Below are 24825 nucleotides of genomic sequence, written 5' to 3'. Positions count from 1 at the left end.
TTCACGCCATCATCAGGCAGTTAGTCCCCCAGTCACAGCAACTAAAGCCTCCAGGCCACCTGACAGTAGCTCAGCAGTCTCACTTCTCAGGCAGGGTATGCCTAACATTGGTCAGTCATTCAGTCAGTCTCCTCTGACCCAGGGGGCCCCTCAGGGGGGTTGTGATTCCAACCTGGCACAGCCACTTAATCAGGAACCTACACTTCCCCTGCACACGAGGGGGATCTTTCAATTGGTCAGCTGGCCTGTGACTCATTCACTGCCCTTCATCATATTGTCAATTGGCCAGGCAGCCATTCTCAGCATCTGATGGATTACAAGATCTGTCAAGCATGTTGTGATTTGGCCAGGGTGGACAGTCACCAGATAGAGCTATCTATCGGGCAGTCACAGAGCTCTCCATTAGGCAGCCTGAAATTCTCTCAGGATAGCCTTCCTTTACACATCATCAGACAGTATAATATCCAGACACTCCCTCAGGCCAGATGTGGCTCCTAACAATAGTCCAGTCATTCACAACATCCTGCCACCCAGGCGTGCAGCAACAGTGTGGGTCAGTCAGCCAGCCTGGCAGTCCCTCAGGGGGCTGCCCATCGTCTATACTATCAGACCACCAACCAGCCCCAGCCAGCCCCAGGCTGGTGTAATTTAGTCAGATATTCAGTACCCCACAGTATCAGGAAACTGTACTGTCAGTTCCCCAAACTGCCCCTCTCCCTGTTGGTCCATGAGTTATGTCATCAACCAAACGGTTATACAGTTAAGCAAATGGCTTACCAGTCTAGGTGCAAGCTAGTTGGGGAAATGCCTGGTCAGTCTGAGATTGCATGTCAGCCCCTGTTTACCACAAGTGAACAGTCAACAGCGCACATCTCACCACTCATCTTCTTGCATCCATTATTCCTTCTAGAAGACATGCTGGTTCTCACAAGGCCCCCAGTCTCCCTGGACAGGCAGAGCTTTCCCACTCCCAAGAGTCGAGGAGGCCTGTCCAACCCACAAGAATTATTTAAGTAACTGAGCGTGGGGCAGGTCATGTAAGAGGTCTGTGGGGGTTGGGAAACATTCCTTTGTTGACCTTAAAAACTGCCAGTTATTTTTACCAGCAATGGGTACATTTATTCAGGAAGAGCTGAGAATTGCAATGCAGGGCTAGCAAGGTATGGCAAAACCATATGCCAGTCCAATAAACAAAGGAGAGGAATGCTACATTTTGGGGAAGGAGGAAGTTGGGAGGGGTTGTTTGGAACCAAAGGCTATTGGAGAAAAGCAAGAGTTCATCGTGATGATGGTTTCTCATTGGTTGAGTTGCAGGACTAGTCTATTTCTTATTGAAGATACTATGTACATCTTTCCCTGCAAGGGGCCTGTAATTGATCATTCTTTCTTGTTGAAATACTTCTCTGGGGGTGTAATTGACATTGAGTGGTAAGCTTCCTCTACCAGCCTCCCCTTCTAGCATTCTGAGTCCATTTTAGAAAGGCTTCTCTTTATTAATTTTTCATATCTTGGTCCTCCCCAAACAGTATATTTAGTGTAGTGGGTAAAGGATGGATGCTGGAGCCTAGCTATTTGGGTTCAAATACTAGCTCCATCATTGCATGACCTTAGGCAGTTTCTTCATCTGTAAAACCTCAGATGAGTGACCTTGGGGTGGGGGCATCTCTCGCTCATCTTGAAATGAATCTTTCTGACTAGCATCTGTTCAAATATCAAAAGTAAGAGGCCCCCCTATTACTACTGTGTCCCACTCCCAGCCACTTGTCTGTTGTTCATTCAGCGTTCAGTGCCAACTGTGTATGTTGCCTTACCCAGTGCTGGGACCAATATAAGGTCTTTTTCATTCCCAGCTGTACAGGTTTGATCTGGTTTTAATGTAAACCTCATATTTGAGTGTACCAACATACATAAGAGTGCACACACCATGGGTGACCAGTGTCATGAGTTCTCACAACCAAACATACATGTGGAACCAGAATGCAGGTTAAGGAACATCCCCAGCCAGAGTTCCAGGAGCATGTCATTTTTTTAACATCTCTGAAACCGGGCTGCATCTCCCAAGCACTGGTGAGTCATAATTCAATCTTCAGTAGTTTTCTGTCTTTCTTAGTGATGCATAAAATAATGGTGCACTTTATAATCAGCAGTGACTCAGGATCAGTGACAAACGGTAAGAACAAGAACAGCAGCAGCAGCAGCTAATGTTTATAGATGACTCAAGGAGCCAGGCACTCTGCAGACGCCATCTACTTTAATTCTCTCCACAACCCTGGGAAGTAAGCATTTTTAGTGTCCATGGAAAGACTGAGGAAACTGAGGCCCAGAAAGGTCAAGCAACTTGTTCCCAGTGGATTCTTTTACACCAAGTCTGTGCCTGCTCTGGGCAGTGCTCCTAGGGATTCACAGGTTGAGTGATAGAAGTTTCTTCCCCAGGACAAAGCCTGCTGAGGGGGTCCCAGAACACGATTTCTACGGTTTCCTAGCAGGGGGTGGGGAGGCAGGTAAGTGATACAGGCCCTTCCTAGAGTCAGCTTACCCCTGGCGACCTGGGGTGGGGAGGGGAGTAGAAGGTGAAGGACAATGAAAAAGAAAGGAACTGCAGGCTTTCTCCTTGTTCAGCTTCTGAGGCTACAGGCGAATTCTTAAGGAGCAAAACCAGCTCCCACCTCCCACACCTCCACCATCACCCTGGCTCTGTTCGTTCTCTCCCGGAACCCCCTGCCAGCACCTTGGATGGTTCAGAAATTCTTCCACTGGTCTTGCAGACAGATGGATGAGGACTTTACTCTCTGGATTCATCCTTACTGTTATCTTTCTCCCCACTCACCTCCTTGTCCTCTAAAAGGTAGTACACTTGAGATCTTGAATCCACCAGATGTTAGAAAGGGGAAAGAGTAGGCACCTCTTCTAAGGCTGTAATGTGCAAGAGATACTATTCACTCCCTTGGAAATCAGTTATATATTTTAAACCTCCATTGTATAGATGAAGAAACTGAGGCTCAGAGGTGGGGCATCTTGCTTGGGTTCTGGAGCAGATCTATCTGATTACTAAGTCTTTGCCTCTTTCATTGCCATTAGCCAGGACTTGGTTTGCCCCAAGAACTGGGCAGAACCAAATTTAAAAATTGAGAGAGGGGTCCTGCCCATCAAGATCCTGGTGTGTGAGTTGTGGGCATGGAAAGTAAGTCTGCGCACTGAGTACTGTCTTGATCTAATATCATGTTGATCTAACATTTTGTTTTTTATAATTAGTAAATAAGTAAATGAATAAATAACTCCTGCTCGTTCACCACACTCACCCTCACACCAACCACCTCAGGGCCTTTGCACTGGCTGTTCCCCTCACCTGGAGTACCGTTCCCCCAAATATTTATTGGTTGACTCCTCTCTCTTTAGGTTCTGCACAATTGTCACCTCCTCCAGGTGACTTTCCAGTAATGTTCCCTCTGAGTGTCATTCCCCGTCAGCACTTACCATGATCTGTAAGTATCTTTTGTTTCTGTTGGATTCCTTGTTTTAGAGCGGTCTCCTCTACTTGCCTCTTGGCCTCGCTAGGTTTATTTCCCCACTGTTTTATCCCTAGCCCCTAAAGTAGTACCGGGCAATAAATGTTTGTGGAAAGAAAGAAAAAACGGCAGAAGGAAGCAAAGATATCAATGAGAGAACAAATGAGTGAATGTATACATGTAAGACTAAATAAATGAAACCGTATAGATGAGTAAAAGAGATGTTAGAAGAAAAGAACCCCAAATTTCTGCATTTGGAATATAAACAAACAGATTTAGAGAAACAAAAAGACAGTTATTTTATTTCTGCTTAAAAATCCTTATGTGAGGGGAACTGAGAACTTTTATATAAAAAGGGGCCCTGGCAATTTGCTAGGGTGAATGTTAGGGGCCAGTCAGAGATGACAGCATCGGAAGGCTCAGTGGGGGAGAAACGGGGCTTGAGGGCGGAGGCAGCGGCTGCCAGCGGGGGGTGCAGGGCAGGGGGGCAGGGTGACTCAGTCGTCCCACTCATCGTCCTCGTCCTCGTCGCCGGCCTGGTCCTCCCCTTCGTCTGCAGGGACATAGGAAGCGGGTCTCAGGAGGGGCAGAAGGGCTCAAGGACCCTGAGTGAGGTGAGGTTCTTGGCGTCTGAGAGGTCAGGACTCAGGGTCCTGGGGGGCTGAGGGCTCCTGCTGGAAATCACACCCGGGGCCTGTGCAGTTGGATGAGGAAGGGCCCCCTCAGAGGAGCAAGCATTAGGGTGTGGGTTAGAGTTGGCGTTGAAGTGAATGTCGTTGTCAAAAAATGTGGTTAATTGGAATATTACTGTTACTCACACAAGGGTTAACATTAACGGGTTTGTTATTTAATCGAGTGAATTTAAATATTATTAGCAAAGATGGAGTAAATTACAATATTACTGTTTCAAAGCAGGTTCATGTTCATTTTGTTGACACATAATGGGTTATTGACAGCATCACTGCCAAAAGATGAGGTTCATTATAATATTGTCATATAATGGATTCATATTAATCTTGCAGATGTACTCTGGGATTAATGTTAATAGTGCCAATAATAGGTTGAGGTTCATATTACCCTCATATAATTGTCATATAACGACAATATTGTTGATACATAGGAGATTAATGTTAACATTATTATATAAAGGTTGGGCTAGTTACATAATGATCACATAAGGAGCTAATGTTCATCCATTGACACATGGAGTCAGAGTTAATATTATTGTCCCAGGTGGAGTGCTTTATAATTTCATCACATATGGGCTAATGCCCACACCACTGAACATATGGGATTAATATCAATATTGTGGACATGCTTACATTAATGCTTATATTATCATGAAAGAGTGAATTAGGGGCACCTTGGTGGCTCAGTCGGTTAAGCCACCAGCTCTTGACTTCGGCTCAGGTCACGACCTCATAGGTTTGTGAGTTCAACTCTACCCCTCCCCCTACTGCATGCACGTGTGCGCGCTCTCTCACTCTCTCTCTCAAAATAAATAAACTTAAAAAGAGACAGAGTGGATTATATTATTCTTCCATAATGACAATGTTAAAATTGCCAAAAAGGAGACTGATACAAGAGTCACGTAGGGATACTGTTACTCTTGATGGTAACCGTTGGGGTTGTTTTTAGGCAGACACTAGCCCTGGGAACCAGGCTCACTGTCCTGGCGAAGGGCAGGCTCTCACCTGAGGAGTGGATGGCTCTGCTTCTCTTCTGCATCACGTGCATCAGGGCTCCCACCAGCCCTTCCGATCTCGGAGGTGGAGGCTGTAGCGCTGAGCTCTCTGGGGCCCCAGGGGTCTGCAGCAAGCAGGGTCCAGCACAGAGGGTTCAAGGCTGGTGACTGGAGCGCTCCTCCCCGCCCCTTCATTACTTCCCCTCCCATACACTCCAGTCCCCTTCAAGGTCCCCAGCCTACCTCGCCCCACCAACCTCCCAGCTCTCTTACTGAAACCCCAAAGACTGGGACCTCCTTTGGTTTCAGCCCTGGCCCCCTAATATCCTGGCTTGCCCAGCACACCCGAGCCCCAGACCCCCAATCCTCAATCCTGCCCATCTTCACCTTGTTCAGCTGAATTCCCTGCCGGATTTGATCCAAAAGTGCCCCCCGACCTCCACTGGGGGCCAGGCCCCCCACAGGCCCCAGACCAGGAGCAGGGGGAGGGACTGGCTCATCCCCAGAGCTGGGTGGCGGTGGTGGTGGTGGTGGTGGAGGCGGTGGCACGGGAGGCCCTCCAGCTCCAGGGGGCGGAGGAGGTGGAGGTCCAGAACGTCCAGTGGCTGGAGGGGGTGGTGGTGGAGGGCCCCCTCGGCCTGGGGGTGGGGGTCCCCGGGGAGTTGGTGGGGGTGGAGCACCTCCCAAAGGTACAGGGGGCAGTGGACCAGAACGACGGTTGTTGCTCCCAGTAGGGGGTCTGGGGGGCTGGTTTCCTCCTCGGGATGGCGGTGGGGGTGGTGGAAGCGGCTCTGGGGTGGAAATAACACATAGCTATTGTTACAGTTTTCTTCAGAGCCTCGGTCTTGCTCATTTATAAAATGGGTACCCCAACTGACCAACTCCTCATTCAAGCAATATAAGGGTTTCCATGAGGACTGAGTGACTATCTCTCTTAAAAACCAGCTACTTGAACTGGAAAAGAAGGGGGAGGGACTCACCCTGGCGCCTCATCTCCTGCCGCACAGCCTCCAGCCCACCCTGGTCCTCAATGAAATCATAGATAAGTTTGGAGGTCTCAGCATCTGTGAGCTGGGCCTCACTGATTCCTGCCCTGGAGAACAGACTCCGCAGATCCGGGTCCAGGTTGTTTACCTGCCCAGGAGGAAAAAGGCCGGGGTTGGGGGGGGGAGGATAAGATGGATAGGGAAGGGGCACAGATTATCAATAGGTCCACCCCAGAGAGGGATCTTCTGAGAGGGGTGTAGAAAGGGTGGGGTCTAGGGGTAGGTATGAGCTAGTGGACTATGGAAGTGGTAGGTAGTTAAGTGGGTCAAGGGGTCTTTGGAATTACTCACGTCAAATCCATTCTGGGGGTCCCACCCCACGTGGCTGACATGTCTGGGGGAGGTGAGGAGATCTCAGTGAAATCCCACTGCACTTCCTTCCCTCCCTTCCTAGTGAAGCCCTCTTGCCTTCTCCTGCCCAGAGAGACTCGGGGTGGGGGCAGAATTAATGAATGAGTCACAAGTGAATGACTGAGTGACTGAATGAGAGCAATAGTTATAGAATTAGAAGGGGTGCATAGTTTGTGGTGCCCATCTGTCTACCCATCCCTTTTTCTACCATCCATGCACCCATCCATTTGCCCACCTAGTCATTTGCATCCACCTGTCAGACCACCAATCTCGTGTACATTTGTTTTTCTACTCATCTGCCCACATACATCTGTTTACCCATTTGTCCACCAATCTGTCTGTACACATACTTGATCATCCACCCAACCACCTACCCATATGTCCACCTGTCAATCCATCCACTCTTTTCTCCACCCTTTCAACCACATACTTTTGTCCGTTTATCCATTGAACTGTCCATTCATCCACATATCTGGTGACCTATCCATCCCCATCCACCTTGTCTGTGAACCATCTATCTGTCCACACACTGAGCTGCTCAACCATCTATCTGCCTACCCACTTCCCATTTACCCAGTCACCCATCCATCCACCCATCTATCTGTTCATTCCTCAACTCATTCATCCATCCATCCAACCATATATCCATCTACTCACCCATGCATTCACCCACTAGCCCACCCAGGGTGGGACTAAGGTGAAGCAAGTGCCTAAGGTATAAAATTTAACAGGGCCCTCACTCTCAGAGTCATGAGTTGCAGTTGCATGACCTTTAGAGTAACTACCTCTGTAAATGTTGCAACTTTGGTGCCTCGCTTGCCTCTCCCTAGTCCTGGCCTTACCCACCTATCCACTCATCTACCTACCCACCTACCCCTGTGCACATCCTTCCATCCACTCAGCTCTCTTCCTGTCCATCTTTTCATCCACACCCCCCCCCCACAGGGATCTGTGGGACCAGTGGAGAGAAATTCTTACTTGAATCCACTGGGTGCACCAATGTCAGACTTGTTGATCTTTTTCTTCCCTGAGCGTTTCTTATCAGCTGGACCAGGCCCAGGTGCTGGGAGCCCACGGTATCGTGAACTTGTGATGTCCGGGTTTTGGATGTCCACTGTTACTAGCCCCAGGGACAGGGGGCCAGCTGCTGGGCCTGTGGAGAAAATAGGGTGATTGAACCATAGACCTACTTACCTACCAACCAAAGTATAGGAGCAAGAGACAGGAAGAATGTTGAGGGAATCTTGTGTGTGTGTGTTTGATGGTCACAGAGGGAGTGGGTAAGGATTCCAAGTAGGGTTTATGGAGAAGTGGATGAGTGGGTTCTACAAGCCATTATTACATTCACCAATTCATTTATTTATTCATTCTCTCATACTTATCACTTAAGTATAGATTCATTCATTCATGGCTCATTTACCAATTAAATTTGTTAAATTATTGATTCAGTCAGCCATTCATTCAATCATTGCTTTATTCACTGATTGAAATGTTATGTCACTTATTAATTTAGTTGCTGTTCAATTCATTCACTCGTTCATTGATTTACTCAATCATCCATCCATCTATTCATCCATATATCCACATACTCGTTCACTTATACATCTATACATCTATCTATGTTTTTACCTTTCAATCAATTCATCCCCCACTCAACCATCTATCCACCACCAATCCATCTACCCACCCATTTGCCCACTTATTTCTGGACTCACCCAACTACTTATCCATCCACTCACTCCTCACCCATCTATCCATCCACTCTGCCACCCAACTGTCCATTCAGAGACACAGGGAAGAATCAGCACTCACCCCCTTGGTCTCCACCTGGGTGTGGAGGCAGGGGTGGGAGCCCTCTTCTCTCTGGAGAGATGGAATGGATAGAGAGCTATTACAATCCTGCCACAAGTTCCTGGGATAGCACCTTACTACCCACCTTGAACTTGAGGACTCACCTTCATTGGCTGGTGCTGGCGGTGGGGGTAGGTGGCGTCTATCTGTGGAGAGATAGGTGGACTGGGCACCAGAACCATAAGAGGAGCTTTACCAGCTCCCTACTCTTGCACGTACTCCTGCCCAACCTCCTTTTCTCCCCCAAGGCCTCCTCACCTCCACTTTGCTTCTGATTCCTTTTTTGTATCTTTTGTATCTTCTCCTGCACCAGGGCCCGGAAGGCCTGGGCCTCGCCCTCATCTGCAAAGTTCAGCCCTGCTTGGCAGTCCTGCAGACATCTTGGGCTCAATAGCCTTCCAGGCCCCCCGCACCTTTCCCGTCTCCTCCCCACACCCAAAATGAGGCCCAGGGGTTGAGTGGTCACTTACATCTCCAGCAAAGGTGTGGAAGTAGGGGGTTGGAGTGGAATAGACCAACTGTGAGTACAGTTCCTGTTCCCAGAGGAGCCGGCCAGCCTGGAGAGGAGGGAAACACACTGGCACTGAGGCCTGCCCTGGGTGGCAGGCCTCTGTTATCTGGACAGGGAGAATGGTATCCTAATTTGGGGTCCCAGGATCGCATTGGAGATTTCCAGCTTAGCATGAGAGTTGGGTGTCTAGATGTCAGATGTCAAGGGTTGAGGTACAGTATGGGAGTTGGACACTTCAGTGAGAGATTTGGATTTGAAGTTCAGGGCCCTAGATGTGGGACTTGGGGGCTTGAATAGGAAGATTTAGGTCTCTAGTCCTAGGAAACTGAACCCATTCATAGACTCCATCTTATGTCCTTCCTTTATGAGGGCCTTCATTTGGACAGGAAGGGCTCCAGTCATGGGAATAGGGTTGATATTTGAGGTTCAGACATACAGACTTGAAAGTTTTGGGGGTGGGGGATTCAGCTGATGTATGTGCAATCTGAGGTTTATGGAGCAGAGCTATGGCTTGGGAGCTAGGCAAATATTTAGGGCTCAGGAGTTTTGATAGGAAATTTCTGAGACCCAAAATATTGAGTTTAGAACAGATTTGAGGTTCAGGTAAAAATACAGGGCTCTTTTTGTTTGGAGTTCACAAAACAGAACTATACTGTTAGATTTAGGAGTTATACCAATATTTGGGGTTTTATAGATCTTGACATGGAGACTTTGGGTTCAATAATCAAAGACAAAGAAAGGCAAACCAGAGTTTGACGTCTAGATGAAGTCTTTGGTTCTGGGGCTTGGGTTCTCTGATCTGTCCAAGGCCTTGGGGCTATGGCCACAGGTCTGGGTTTGTGGGTTGAAAACTGGTTTACATGTCCAGTGGAGGGGCGGGGGAGTCACCTGAAGGCCGTAAAGACGGATGAAATAGGACTTCTGGAGGTTATCCTTCACGAAGCACACAGCCCCACAATGCTCCTTGGTCCAGTGCTCCGCTCCCGGAGGCAGTGCCAGGTAGAGCTGAACAACGGCAGTGGCCAGTGTCTGGGAGGGCAGAGCAGGGCTCATTGGTATCTGGTAAGCCAGAGGGTCTAGTTCTTCCTTGTCCGTGGCTCTCATGGCTCCAAAGGAACAGCCACAGTCAGACAGAAAGTAGACAGAAATGAAAATCAAGATCTTTCTGGGATCGGTGAATGGGGCTAAGCGGATTCCAGGAGAGGAGATGATGGAGAAGGGAAGGAGGAGAGGAAGAGGGGCAGAAAGAGGAGGAAAGGAGAAGGATGGGGAAGATGAGGAGGCAGAAGAGGAGGAGAGGAAGAGGAGGAGAGGGAGGGAGACAGGGAGGGTCAGGAGATCCCCAGCTCACCAAGCATTTCCGACCCAGCATCTCGAAGAGTCGCTGGTTCTCGTGGTCCTGGAGGAGCACGGAGGGTATGTTCTGCTGAACCCCTGGTCCTCCGTGACCCCCAGACCTGCCTCCCACAGGGCCCCCACTCATGGTGCCTCCTGCCCTTGTCTTCTCCGGCTAGGCTCTGGGTGCAGGGTAAGAAGAGGAACTTCCGCAGTGAGCAGGGGAACAGGAAGTGCAAAAAACCACAAGGGAAACAAGTCCTCCAGGGGCCCCTCGGTGGGCCTGGCCTCCTCCTCCCTCCCTAGAACAGGCTCAGACCCTCCTCCCTCAGCCTGGGGCCCTCCTCCATGCAACTGGTTAAGACCCATCTTTTGGACCAGCTCAGGTCTTCCTCCTCATTCTTACTGCCTGAGGCCTATCTCCCTCTCACTGGCTCAGATCCTCCTCCTTCTGATTGACTGGCAGCAAGAGCTAGGCCACTGCTGCACTTCTGCTGGGGGACACTATGGCAGGGAGCAGTCGTGGGGCTGGGCAGACTCCTTCCTCCCCACAGCATCTAGTTTGTCTGGGCCTGAGGCTCAGGGCCCCTCATGCTGAAGAATTACCATGTTAAAACTTTTCCTCTAATGACGTTTGGAGTGCCTGGGATCCCACCCCTCTCCTGAGACCCCAACAATGCGTGTGCACCCAGCTCACTTCCCCATCCCTTACTCTCGCCTCCCCACAGTTCCCAAATGCCTTTCTGCTTATCATCCCTTTATAGCATATGTGAATGCCTAGATAACATCTTGTTTAGTTTTCGTTGCTTTTGAACTTTTAAAAGCCAGTCATCTTCAGAGTCTTGCTTTTTCCCCACACAACATCCTATTTTTATCCAACGTTTATGTAGCACTGAACATGTGTGCCAGACACTGTTCTGACCTCTTTGTAAATAAAGACTCATCTACATCCTCATAACAGCCTATGGGGCATATGCTCTCACCATGTCCATTCGATAGTGAGACATGAGAGAACTGAGGCACACGGTGGTTCAATGACTTTTCCCAGTAGCTCCAAGCTCTCAAGTGGTAGAGCCGGGATTGTACACCAGGCAGGCTGGGTCCAGAGTGAACACTTTTCATCACTGTGCTCCACACCTTCTCTCTGTTACTAAGATCTATATTTGCTTATAGCGGTGGGTGTTTCTTTTCACTTCTATACGGTATTCTATTGTTTGACTGTATGATTTGTTTATTCATATTCTCCTGTTAACAGCTATTTTGGCTGGTTGTGGCTTTTGCTGTCAGGAGCAACGCTGCTTCTGTACACATCTCCTGGTCCGCACAGGCACGCATACCTTCAGGAGGGGGATCAGGGGCTTATAGGATATGCATATCACTAACTTGACCAGATTACGCCAGACTGTCCCCCCAAGTGGACCCTAGCTCAGTCCTCAGTCCTCCTTGGGCCTCAGCTTACCATCTGGGGATATGAAGCTCTCAGGCACAGACAGAAGTCTGGGGGAGCTGTGCAGGTCTGGGGTGTGACTGACATTCTCCGGTACCTGCAGGAAAACAGCACATCTCGGTGGGGGGACACAGAGTCATGCCTGGAAACCTTTGAGCAAGTACAGAGCTTCTCTCCAAAGACTAGGCTCAAAGTTCCTTCTGGGGCAGTTCCAGCCTTCCTCCCTCCCCTCGTCACAACTCAGTTTAGGGTACCCACAGCTCATCAGCAATTTTGTACCTCTACGCCCGGAACACCTTCTGGCCTGTTCACAGGAGAAATCCCTGCTTTATTCCTAAAAGACCCATTATATTCATTCGCTTTAATATTGCTCATCATGCTCTTGCCCTGCACCATGCATATCTCCAGTATCCGGCACAAACTACATGCTGAATAAATGTTTACTGAGGGAATCAATAAGGGATTAGTGTCTGATTTAGTGGTTTCTTTTTTTTTTTTAATTTATTTGTTTCGGGGGAGGGGAAACAGACAGAGAGAATCCCAATCAGGCTCCACATTATCAGTGTGGAGCCCAATGTGGGGCTCAAACTCACAAAACGTGAGATCATGGCTTGATCGGAAATCAAGAGTCGGAAGCTTATGTATGTTAACTAACTTGAATTTATCTATCTATCTATTTATTTTGAGAGAGAGCAAGAGCGAGAGGGCACAATGAGTGACAGGCAGAGCAAGGGAGAATCCCAGGAGGGGCAGTGGGAGGAAGAGAGAGAGAAAGAAGCGTGGCTCAACCCAATGCGGGGGCTCAAGCTCACCCATGGGGGATTCAAACTCACAAACTGTGAGAATATGACCTGAGCCAAGGTCAAATGTTTAACAATTGAGCCACCCAGGCGCCCATGAACTTTAATTTAAATAAATAAACAAATAAATAAATAAAGAGTCTGACGCTTAACTGACTGAACTACCCAGGTGCCCCTGATTTAATGTTTCCTGAGTTTTTTCTAAGTGCCTTATATTTATTCACTCATTTCACTTTCACAAATGACCCCACGATGGAAGCACTGCTCTTATCCCCATTTTACTGAGAAGGAAGCTGAGGCCCAGAGAAGTTAGCTAAGCCAGCTCATGAATGGGGGAGCTGAGGCCAAATATGTGAGAAAGGATTCTTAATCTGTCAAGTGCCATGTGGGAACAGAGAAAATTCTTCTGCTCCTTCTCTGTCTTGTGTTCTCAACCTTCCTTCTTCTCCTTTCTCTGCCCCTAGATCTGTCTCCCTTGAGTCTATAACAGGGGGCCTTAAATCTCTGCCACATTTGCTGGTTGTTTTTTTAAATTAATGTTTATTTTTAAATGTTTGTTTATTTATGAGAGACAGAAAGAGTAATCAGAGGAGGGACAGAAAGAAAGAAGAAAATCCAAATCAGGCTCAAGGCTCAGGCTGTCAGCACAGAGCCTGACACAGGTCTCAAACCCACGAACTGTGAGATCATGACCTGAGCAGAAATCAAGAGTCAGACGCATAACCAACTGAGCCACACAGGTCCCTCTAAATTAATATTTAAAAGATATATTTCCAGTTCTTCTAAGTAGCAGACAGGTTTAAAATTTATACTTTTCTCCAAAAGTAAATAAATAAATATTAAATAAGTTGTATATTTTTCTCTAAATAAAAAACCTAGAGTTTTGTTATTTGAGTCCCTCATAGAATGAATGTCCCCACCCTGGAATATGGTGACTTAGTAATCATTTTCCCCATTATCCAGATTATTGAATTACTGTGTTGACCTGCATTAATCCTTTGGAGCCAGTTTATTTTACTTTTATGTATCCTCATCAATGCAGTGCTTTTCTGCACTGGATGACAGAACTTGGTGAGGTGAGGACTTCAAAAGTAATTTGCTCTCCAGGGCCTTCCAAAAGACTTAAAAATAAGAACAAAAACCTTAATTCAGCTTTTATGGTTCTCAGCAGGGGGATGGGTCCAATACTAGTCAGGCCACCACAGCTGGGAGCAGTGGTTCCAACTCACTTCCAGTGAATACCCAGGAACCCGGCAGAACCAGGATATAACCAATAACTTAGACCATCCTGATGTCCCTCCACCACCTCCCCCTGCCAACCCCTATCCCCCGGGGGTCACCAGATGGAAAACCATTTCCTGTTTATATCCTGTACTTATTTTGCTTGATTCTTGCCTACAAGATCCTGATTGTCACACCTCAAGCCCTGAATATAGGAAATAAGACATGGGGTGTCTTCTGCACTTTGGTCCTACCACACAGCTGAGTCCATGGAAGACAAGTAGGCACAGCTAGGGCCTTACTGCTGTCCCATAAGACCAAACTGAGGCCAAGATGGCAAAATGTCCTTTGCCATGCCATCCTTCTCCTCCCCTTCTTTCCCTGCCTCTCCCGGTCCTCTGTACCCACGACTGAGGGGTGCTTCCTAGGGACAGGCCTAAGGAAACAGCAGTATCCAACCATCTGACCCAGTCCTTTCACATCCTGGAATGACATTCAGGTACATTACAAGTGTAGGTGGTGTGGAGCTGTCCCCCAGCATCCTAGCCACCTCCCAACATTCAATGCCAATGCACGCCCTTCATTGTGACAACCAAAGTCTGCCTACCAGGAATTCCCAAAACATACCCCTAGGGCAGGAAGGAACATGACCCTTGTCTCTCTGGTTCTTTGCGAGTATCCCCACCACCCTAGTACAAAACCCCGCATGCAGCTCAGGCAGCATTTGTTAATAGTCTTCCTACAGTCCAGTTATCTATGGTGTGATTTTCTGCCCACTGTCTGCAAGGGTCCCCTGTCCTCTCTTCAATCCCCTGCCTGGGGAAAAGCGGAAAAAAAAGAACTCAAGTGTGTGCAGGGGCCAGCCTCGCCCACAGAGGTGTCTAAACTGTTTGTGGATGCTATGGGAAAATGGGTGCTTTAGGGGTTCTTAGAATGTAAGACCCTACCGCCTCGGGTCAAACAAAGGTCTAACAAGGAGAGAGTCTGATTTCCAGTCCTGGCGGGGATGGAGTGAGGACAAGGGGGTGCACAGAAAAGCTGAGATGCCTGGAAAGACAGGAAAGGTTCAGTGGTGCGGTGCCTGGCTGGCTCAGTCGGTAGAGAGTAGGTGACTCTTGATCTTAGGGTCATGAGTTCAAGTCCCACGTTCGACTTAGAGCTGATATTAAAAAAGAAAAAGAAAAAATTGGGAAAAAATGGCTCAGTGGTTAGAACTACAGATTCAGGGGCCCTACATCCTGGCTCTGGCTCTGGCTGTGCCACTTACCAGCTGTTAAAAATCTGGAAACCGAGGCACCTGGGTGGCTTGGTGAAGCATTTGACTGCTGGGAGCCATTTCTGAAGTAAGGTGGGTTTGCAAGGCCTCCCACTGTCAGATGGCGACTGGCATCTTCACCCACTCAACCCCCACTCAATTTCTGCTTGAGTACCGACCCCCAAGGCGCCTGACTGACTGATATCAGCAGTGACTTGCCTTCTTATGCTAAAAATTTGTGAATTGTACCTTATGAAAAAACCTTGTTATAGGAGTTTCTTCTTTGGTGATTATAGGAGAAAGCCTGTTTTCCTTCCCCTCAAAAATAGGCTATTGACCCCTGCTCACAAAAGAACTAACTTTTGCCTTTGCTATGCTAAAAATTTTGCCTGGTATTTGAATGCTAAGGATACCTTCCTTCCCCATGGGATAAGCATCTAGTCACCTACTTCAATCACTATTGATAAAGATTATGCAGGAGTCTTCTACCAATCTATGTTCTGGGAAATTTTTACATACCACTGAATTTGTTATCAGAAATCATTGTCTAAGGCAATTGCCACTTCTGTTTTGTATCCCATACACTTGTTTAATAAAAAAGGCTGACTCTCCAGTCAGAGCAGAGATGCAGGCCAGCAGTGCAGAGATGCCTGATGGAGAGCAGAAAGAACCTTGAGGCTTTCTCACTCCCTTTCCCCAACACTGTTCATCCTTCAGGGAACCCTGGACCTGCTGGAGCTGGACTCTGGAAACTGACTTCGGCTCAGGTCATGATCTCGCGGTTCATGGGTTCAAGCCCCACGTCAGACTCTGTACTGACAGCTCAGAGCCTGGAGCCTGTTTTGGATTCTGTATCTCCCCCTCTCTCTGACCCTCCCCTGCTCACGTTGTCTCTCTTTCTCTCTCAAAAATAAATAAAACATTAAAAAAATTTTTTTAAGTCTGGAAACCTCAGTGCCTCCCTGGTCTCATCCATAAAGCGAAGATAACAGCAGTTAATGTTGTTTTGAAAGCTAAATGAGATAATTCATGTAAAGTGATTAGGGCAGGGCTTAACATGTTATAATAATGCATGGTTGTTGTTTTTATGAAACATCAGTGACTTGAATAAATGAATCCCTTCAGCCTTGCGTTCTCCCATCTTTTCCTCACCCTCCTCTATTTGCACTTTCGCTGGTGGATAGTCAGAGACCCAGGGCACACGACCACCTTCCCACTGCCCTTTTGCTACTTTCCCTTGCTGCAAAGACCATTTCAGAGAGCCATTCCGTGGGCCCTGGCCAGACTCCTTCAGGGTCGTGACGTGTTCCTGGCGCCCTCCCTGCCAACCTGGGAGGTGCCACCCACTACTTGTTTCCTGCCCTACTCCCCCCGCCTGCACAGGAAAACACTGTCAGCTAATCCCTCCTCCCCCTTTCTAGGTTTGTGTCCCCTCCAAGTCCCTACACTGCCCACACCCTTAAAGTCACAATTCTCCCTAGATAGGTGCCCACTACCTCTGTGTACCCCAATGTTTGTGACCCCCAAGTGTCCATTCCCTAGTCTGTGATGCCAGAATTGTGCACACTGGAGTATGTGTGACCTCTTGCGTGTCCAAACCCCTGTGTGTGTGACTCTAGGAATATCCACTTTTCGGTCTGTGTATTGACACCCTTGACTGTGAGCCCCAAAACGCTGCAGCCTGGAAAGCACCACACCTGGCGTGGGGAGGAATGCAAAAATGGAACAGTCCGCCCAAGATCGTACCACTAGGAAGGGGATGGACACCTTGCAACATACCATTTGTTTGTGGTTTAGGATTGCGACAGCTGCCTCATTCCCTAATGGAGAGGGGAATGTCGCAATCTTGCTAGTCCCAAGATTCCCGTCCCATTTTCCCCGACTCCCACCCGCCTCCGACGTGCCTCGCTCTCCGGTCGCGCCCTCAGCCTCTCTCGCATCCGCCATCTTAACCCTCTCGCCCCCCTGCCCTCGCTTCCTTAGAAATTGCTGTCATTGTACCAGAGCCCCCAATAGCTCCGGGCTGGGGCATCAGAGACTGCCGTGGGCTCTCATTGGTTGATGGCCGAATTCCGATTGGGTCTCAGAGCCTAACAGCCCGCTTCCGCTCTCGCGCGCCTGCCTCCCATTGGTCACGGACTCGGGCTAGTGCCGTGGGTGCCAGATCGAGGTGCCTAGCCACTGAAGCGAGGCTTTAGAGATTTAGGATAGTGGGTTCGAATATCACCTCAGGGGGTCAGATGGCTGTAAAAAGGGGCTGAAGGTGGTGCTTCCATCAGATGACACCCCGGGGGGTGACGCCCTGTGTAAACGCGAAATTGTAAACTCTAACAAAGCCCGTAGGGTTTTCCTGCCTGCACCCAGTGGTTCTTGGGTGCATTTATTCTCTAGTTAACACAAAATGGGAAGTATTCTGTGAGTGTAGGTTCTAGGAAATACTCTCAGAAGTTACTTTAGTAAAATAAAACTAAGCCGCTGTAGGGCGGGCACAGGTGGGGTGTCTGGCTCTCCCAATATAATAAATTGCAGAGTGAACATCTGTGGTCTTTGGATTCAGTGTACTAAAATCATTAATTTTACTCCTCTGACAAATGGGTACAAAACTGACAGCAGTTAAAAACCCCTCGTGGCGGGGCGCCTGGGTGGCTCAGGTCATAGTCTCACGGTTCATTAGTTAGAGCCCCGCGTCAGACTCCGCGCTACATGCAGAGGCTGGAGCCTGTTTCTCCAGGCTTCCTCTCTGCCCGCCCTCCCTTGCTCTCTCTCTCTCTCTCAAAAGAAATAAACATTAAAAATCTTTCAAATCCCTCGTGGCGAGTGCTTTGACAAAATGTGTTTAAGAGAATAAATACTTCCCCCAGTTTTTGAAGCACAAAGGAATGGTTTTTGACCATTAGGCCTGACCAGAGGGGATAGGATCATTGCGATTGACATGTGTCATTTAATGTACATCATAGGTGGGGCGCCTGGGTGGCTCAGTCGGATATGCATGGAACTTAAGCCCTGGTCATGATCTCACATCTGTGAGTTGGAGCCCCAAGTCCAGCTTTGTGCTGGTAGCTCACCTGCTTCGGATTCTGTGTCTCCCTCTCTCTGCCCTACCCCTGCTTGCGCCCTGTCTCTGTCTCTCAAAAATGAATAGATATTTTAAAAATTTAATATACATCATAGGTGATCTAGCCAGTTACCTGCCTTAAAGTTTGCAATTTTTATGTTATATATGTATGTAAATCAAAATTTAAGCGTACATATGTGCATTATAAAGTATATACAAATAACAATAAATACATGATTCATAGGGATGTACATGATGTAGATGGAGGAGTGGGGCCTCAGTTCACTGTCCTAGGTCAGTTACGTGCTGAAAGGCAAGTAACTGTTGGTAATTTCACACGGTGCCCTCAATTTTAGGAAGCCTGAGCCCTGAACCCCTCTACCATCACCAGGTGGGGCACATTTCCCTTAATTTGCTTGGAAACTCCGAATCTATGCCCAGCACTGCCTCCACTGCCTCCTGCTGAAAACACAAGCTGGCCTTTGCATTAGCTCTGATCCTAGGAAGACTGTTATTTTAAGTGTGTGTATGCGTGTGTGGGGTGCTGGGTAGGGGCACTTTTTCATCAAAGAATATTTCTGATGGTGGCTGGGTTTGTAACATTATATACTTCAGTTTAGTATCTTCACCCAGGGGCCATTGTTGATGAGAGGTGCATTGTTTTCATTTGGAATCTTGCCCTAATGATGATAGTATGGTAGAGCCCAACAGGCAATAAATACACCCCAAAGTGATACAACTGAAGAGGACTGGAGGGAAACAAAAGACAATCCTTAGCCTCTGAATAAAAGAATGAGCTTATCTGAATAAAATAAAGTGCTTAAAGAAAATCTCCAAGACGGGCACCTGGATAACTCAGTCGGTTAAGTGTCCGACTTCGGCTCAGGTCAGGATCTCACAGTTTGTGTGTTCGAGTCCCGTGTTAGATGGCTCTGTGCTGACAGCTCAGAGCCTGGAGCCTGCTTCAAATTCTGGGTCTCCCTCTCTCTCTCTCTCTCTCTCTGGCCACCCTCACTCTCAAAAATAAATAAACATTAAAAAAGAAAAAAAAAGAAAACCTCCAAGAAATGTAGCTTGCATTGTTCGTCTATAGCCCTTTAAATGACTCAGATCTCATCATCCACCCCAATTTAGACCTTGATTACAAGCAACTTGAAAAAAATTGATTTTTGTTTGGTTGCTAGGTTTGGCAGCTATGGGAAAACACAGAGTGTGCCTTTATAATCTTATGATCAATGGAACTTTTAGGAAATGGGGTGATAGATAGGCACATAGGCATAGTGGGTAGCATACCTTGCTTGAATCCTGCAAGTTAGTCAGGAAGCTTTAATATGTATTTCTATTTTTTGCCAATGATGCAGCTACATTGCAACAGAAACTAAACTGACACAGTTCTTCTCCCTCTGACCAGGGCTGAGTGGACCCAGCAGTGTTCCTCAAGAGCAAATTCTGTTTTGGTGGCCAGAGGCCCAGTCCATCGGCAGTTTGGAACTATCACAAGAAGACAGACACTCCAGTCTCCCAGGGCTGGGAGTCCCCGTGTGACGCTCCACCCTTGTCTGCCTCAATTCTCTTTCCCCAGATTAAGAGTGAGTAGTAGCCTTTGCTGTCTTTGAAACTGTGGTGATCACTACAGAAAATTCCAAAAATAAAGGTTTCTTTAAGCAGTTATGAGGATTCACCAGAGAAACAGCACTACAAGGTATATTGTGGACAAGCGATGGTATATAATTTGAATACTTAGTTATTAGTGTGAATAACCAAGATGAAGGTGCTGTATAAGTTTGTTTGCTTATTTATCTATTTATTTCATGAGAGGGAGCAGGGAACGGGGAGAGGGAAAGGGAGAAAGAATACCAAGCAGGCTCCATGCCCAGTGCAGAGCCCGACATGGGGCTTGATCCCACAACCTTGAGCCCATAACCTGAGCAAAACTTAAGAGTCAGATGCTCAACCCACTGAGCCACCCAGACACCACCCCTAGTGCTGTAGATTTTTTAAGTTTATTTTTTTATTTTGAGAGAGAGAGAGAACAAGCACAAGCAGAGGAGGAGCAGAGAGAGTGAATGAGAGAGAATCCCAAGCAGGCTCCATGCTGTCAGTACAAAGCTGGACATGGGGCTCAAACTCACAAACCATCAGATCATGACCTGAGCCGAAATCAAGAGTCACGCACTTAAGTGACTGAGGCACCCAGATGCCCCTAGTACTGTATAAGTTTAAATGTAGAAAGGGACATCTGACTGGCTCAGTCTGAAGAGCATTGACTCTTGATCTTGGGGTCGTGAGTTGAAGCCCCATGTTGGATGTAGAGATTGCTTAAATAAATACATATTAACAAAAAATAAGTCTAAAAACAGTATTTTTCAAGATCTAGAGAGAAAAATGTTAAAATTGCATTATTATTTTAATACATTCACTCAATGTGTTACAGAGTTCTTTACACTGTCCAAGAGTAGTTGGAAATTTTACTTGATTTCAAGTTAAATCCGCAATGTTAAAACACCTTTTAATTTTCTTCAGCAACTTGTTGGCATTGGGTGAGAGGAAACCCCTCCTCTAACAGAGGCGTGACTTCTGCTGAAGACATTCTCTAATGCAATGTTATTGAGAAGGTCTTTTATTTCCCTGCCCATGTGAGCACTGACTTTCAGGCTGAGACTTTCCATTCCATATTTTGATTAGGCAGTGAGTAGGTATGTTTGTGTTTAACATTCATTGCAGTAGGAAACTGAGGGGCCTCCCGGGGGGCTCAGTCGGTTAAGCATCCAACTTTGGCTCAGGTCATGAGCTTGAGCCCAGCATCAGGCTCAGTGCTGACAGCGTGGAGCCTGCTTCGGATCCTCTGTCTCCCTCTCCCTCAACCCCTTCCCACTCTTTCTCTCTCAAAAATAAATAAACATAAAAATGGAAACTGAAATGCATCCCACTTTGTAGAGGGAAAGCTGAGCCACAAGGCTGAGAGATCACCAGAAGCTCAGGCAAACGAATGTGTGTATACACTTCACATACACAGACAGGAGTGTGCGTGCTGGTGTGGCTCGTAGAGCCACGGATTGGTCAGGGACCTCGAGAGGGAGAAACCTAATATTGTGTGAGGCGAACGTGATAACCACTACACTACGGAAACGGCTGTGAGAAACCTAATATTGTGACTGAAATGATTTGGTAGGTGACACTCCCATCCTCAATACCTAATTATTTTTCTCAAATATTTCAGTGAGGTGACTGCACAAGAGTTCTGGGTTCAATCTTGGGCACAAGAGCAACACCTGTAAAATTTACAGAATGCATTAGATCCACCGAATCAAAATGTATTCATTCAACAAATATTTCTGACCTGCCAGCTGTATTCCAGGCACTGCGTTCAGTCTGGTGGTTAAAAATCTGGGCAGAGCCATTGCCCGCACAGGGCCTCCATCTAGAGGGGAAGATGGACAGGTCAGCAGGCAAGAATTGATTGCTTGGGTGCAAACTGAGAGATTCGTGATTAACGTTTATAAACGATCTCATTCTTTCCCCCCCCCCCCGGCTTTACTGAGAGAGAATTGACAAATAAAAATGATATATATTTAGGGTGTACAATGTGATGGTTTGATAGATGATGCATTGTGGAGTGAGGACCACAATCAAGTTACTAACACGTCCCATCACCTCTAAAGCTGCTGTGCGTGTGTGCGTGTGTGTGTGTGTGTAGAGAACATTTAATATCTATTCTTTTAGGAAATGTCACGTATGCAATATAGTACCATTAACTATAATCCCCATGCTGTGCATTGGCTTTCCAGAATTTACTCATCTTATAATCAGAAGGTTTGTTTTATTATATTTTTTATAGAATTTTTTTTATTGCTGAGGGGGAGAGAAAGAGATGGGGGGAGGGGCAGAGAGAGGGAGACACAGAATGTGAAACAGGCCCCATCAGCACAGAGCCCGATGTGGGGCTCGAACCCACAAGCTGTGACATCATAACCTGAGCCCAAGTCGGATGCTTAACCGACTGAGCCACCCAGGTGCCTCATAATCAGAAGTTCGTACCCTTTGACCAACATCTCCCCACTCCACTCACGTCTGTACTCCCGCCGCCCTGGCAACCACTACTGCGTTCTAAAGACATCATTACGGGACACCTAGCTGGCTAAGTAGGTGGAGCAAACAACTCTTGATTTCGGGGTTGTGGGCCCAAATCCAACAATAGATGTGGAAATTACTTAAATATAAGATCTCCTAGGGGTGCTTGGATGGTTCAGTCTGTGGAGCGGCCAACTCTTGATTTCGGCTCAGATCGCGAGCCTGTGGTTCATGAGTTTGAGCCCCATGTCTGGTTCTGTGCTGGCAGCAGGGAACCTGCTTGGCGTTCTCTCTCTCCTTCTCTCTCTGCCCCTCCCCTGTTCTCTCTCTCTCTCTCTCTCTCAAGATAAATAAATAAACTTTAAAAAGTAAATAAACTCTTTTTTAAAAAGGACATCATACAGCATTGTGTTTTTTAAAAGACAGGTAACTATGCTTCCTGAATTTGGTGAGCCCAGCAAAAATGTGGGATTTTTCAGTCTCCAGAACTTTGATGATTCTATTTTAGGCACAGAATTGAGCATTGAGCATTTCCCTGCTGCGGTAAATCTGATCTGTTCACTTCCAGGGAAATTTAGGACCCTAAACACCAAATCTGCCCTCTTACTATACAACGTGAAGCTGCGGCCAGTGGCAAGAGGTGGTAACTAAACCGACCAAAGCACCATCAGCGGTCCCTTCCCCAGCCGCAGGGTGGAGATTTCTTTAGCGTTTCTCCACATCCACGGATTGAAACTTTGAGGATCAATTTCCCTTTGGGCGGAGTATATAACTTGCGAAGAACATCCTGATGGCCTGCAACTGTAGTAACTAGCTGCTAGTACGATCAGCTGTCCTCGATGCCTTCGCACACGAGAGATCTGTTCCTGCTTAGGACAGAGGGATTGACCTGATGAATTGTTGAGGTATCTCTACTCCATCAAATGCCTATTGCATATCTGCTACATGCCGGGTGTTCTGCCGAATGCTTTATCTACATCCTCTCCTCCAACCTTCATGACAAACCCACAAGGGAGCTATATTGTCCCCATTTTAGTAATGAGGAAACTGAGATTCAGAGAATGGAGGTGACTTGTTTGCTCAAGGTCACAAAACCAGCACAGATAAGGCTGGGCCCTGCCTTTTAACATCCAGCTCTCAGCACCCCCTACTCCCCATCCCTTGTCTCATAGCCGCATCCATCTATCAAACTCCTATGCATCCTTCAGATCTTAGCTGAGATCCCACTTTCCCAGGAACTCCTTCCCTGGCATGCTGAGTTCAGGCTCTCTGCCTCTTCTGTGCATGCCCCAGGCTCCCTGGACTTGCACCATCATATTTACTACAAATTCTCAGATCACTCCTCTGTAATTCTCTGTAAGTGAGCAAGAGACTTGTGGCCTCATTTTGCAGTTTCAGGTGTATGAGGACATTAAAGAAATAGGGGCGCTTGGGTGGCTCAGTCAGTCGAGTGTCCGGCTTCGGCTCAGGTCATGATCTCACAGTTCGTGGGTTTGAGCCCTGCGTCGGGCTCTGCCCTGACAGCTAGCTCGGAGCCTGAAGCCTGTCTTCGGATTCTGTGTCTCCCCCTCTCTCTGACCCTCCCCTACTCAAGCTGTCTCTCTCTCTCTCTAACATAAATAAAACATTAAAAATTATTAAAGAAATAGCTATTGGGGCACCTGGGTGGCTCAGTCCATTAAGCATCAGACTCTTGATTTCAGCTCAGGTCATGATCTCACAGTTCATGGAATTGACCCTCCTGTTGGGCTTGACTGCACAGAGCTTACTTGGGATTCTCCTCTCTCTAAATAAATAAATAAATAAACATTAAATAAAAAAAGAAATAGCTGTTGGGGGGGTACCTGGCTAGCTCAATGGGTGGAGCAAGTGACTCTTGATCTCAGGGTCATGAGTTCGAGCCCAAGCTCCAAGTTGGGTGAGGAGATTACTGAAAAATAAAATCTTTAAAATAAATAAATAAATGGAAGTGCCTGCATGGCTTAGTTGGTTGAGTGCCAGACTTTGGCTCAGGTCATGATCTTGAGGTTTGCAAGTTCTAGCCTCCATTGGGCATTGTGCTGACAGCACAGAGCCCAATTCTTGATTCTCTATCTCCCTCTCTCTCTGCCGCTCCCCCACTCTCACGCTCTTTCTCTCTATCAAAGATAAATAAATAAACATAAATAAATAAATAAATAACATTAAGCCATAAACCACAAAACTGGAGGGGAAAAAAACGAAATAGCTATTACATGAGTGAATAAATGAACCTGTGAATGACGCACCCCCCCAATCTCCAGTACCCCACAGTCCACCCCTTACATAGGGCCAGCCAGTGCTGAGTCTGCTGGGGTGGGGGACAGAGTACAGAAACAAATGAGACCCACCCTTTCAGGTTCACTGCTAGTCAGGGAGTACCCCGAGCTGGAGGAGGGGCGGCACCTGAGGAAAGGAAAATCAACTGATGTCATTGGAGATGAAACACATAGTTTGTTTTACCCAAATAATGTTCTCAGTTCAAATATGAGAACAATCATCTGAATATAAATTAGGGACTGGAGAAGTGAACCTCACACCTTTACAGTCAGATGCAGATGCCTAGGCCAAGTGCGCACAATTTTACCTCTGAGTGATTTATTATTTACAAGGGGGTATTATTGCAAGTGATTTATTATTTGCCAGTAGGTCAAAGGCATTTTGCATGGCACCC

The 24825-nt window shown here is 47.3% G+C and overlaps 1 protein-coding gene and 1 long non-coding RNA gene across 3 annotated transcripts; both read right to left on the bottom strand.

Moving 5' to 3' along the window:
- Positions 1–3780: 3780 nt before the first annotated feature.
- WAS (WASP actin nucleation promoting factor) lies at positions 3781–10482 on the bottom strand. 2 transcript variants are annotated; one of them, XM_029929897.1, is made up of 12 exons: positions 10301–10482; positions 9838–9978; positions 8909–8995; positions 8697–8808; positions 8543–8584; positions 8400–8450; positions 7566–7740; positions 6528–6570; positions 6171–6324; positions 5578–5981; positions 5201–5315; positions 3781–4059 (listed from the first exon to the last, which is right to left on the bottom strand). In XM_029929897.1, exons 1-12 carry the CDS (start codon positions 10430–10432, stop codon positions 4004–4006), a joined length of 1512 nt encoding a protein of 503 aa, XP_029785757.1. In that variant the 5' UTR covers positions 10433–10482; the 3' UTR covers positions 3781–4003. The 2 variants fall into 2 exon arrangements, with proteins under 2 accessions (XP_029785757.1, XP_029785758.1); XM_029929898.1 differs by having other exon boundaries at positions 3976–4059; positions 9838–10055; positions 10301–10387.
- A 1265-nt stretch (positions 10483–11747) lies between these two features.
- LOC115283620 lies at positions 11748–24559 on the bottom strand. The gene is made up of 3 exons (XR_003905032.1): positions 24503–24559; positions 21403–21483; positions 11748–11828 (listed from the first exon to the last, which is right to left on the bottom strand). It is a non-coding gene; the product is annotated as an uncharacterized LOC115283620 (long non-coding RNA).
- Positions 24560–24825: the final 266 nt, after the last annotated feature.

The sequence above is a fragment of the Suricata suricatta genome, chromosome X (genome assembly GCF_006229205.1).
Source record: "Suricata suricatta isolate VVHF042 chromosome X, meerkat_22Aug2017_6uvM2_HiC, whole genome shotgun sequence".
Taxonomy (NCBI): domain Eukaryota; kingdom Metazoa; phylum Chordata; class Mammalia; order Carnivora; family Herpestidae; genus Suricata; species Suricata suricatta.
This window is presented reverse-complemented; position numbering and strand designations above follow the sequence as displayed.

Coding starts and splice junctions, on each gene's coding strand:
- WAS (XM_029929897.1), bottom strand. CDS start 10,432: ATGAGTGGGGGCCCTGTGGGAGGCAGGTCTGGGGGTCACGGAGGACCA. Junction 9,979..10,300: donor TGCTGGGTCGGAAATGCTTG/GTGAGCTGGGGA, acceptor CTGCCCTCCCAG/ACACTGGCCACTGCCGTTGT. Junction 6,325..6,527: donor ACCCCCAGAATGGATTTGAC/GTGAGTAATTCC, acceptor CCTCCTGGGCAG/GTAAACAACCTGGACCCGGA.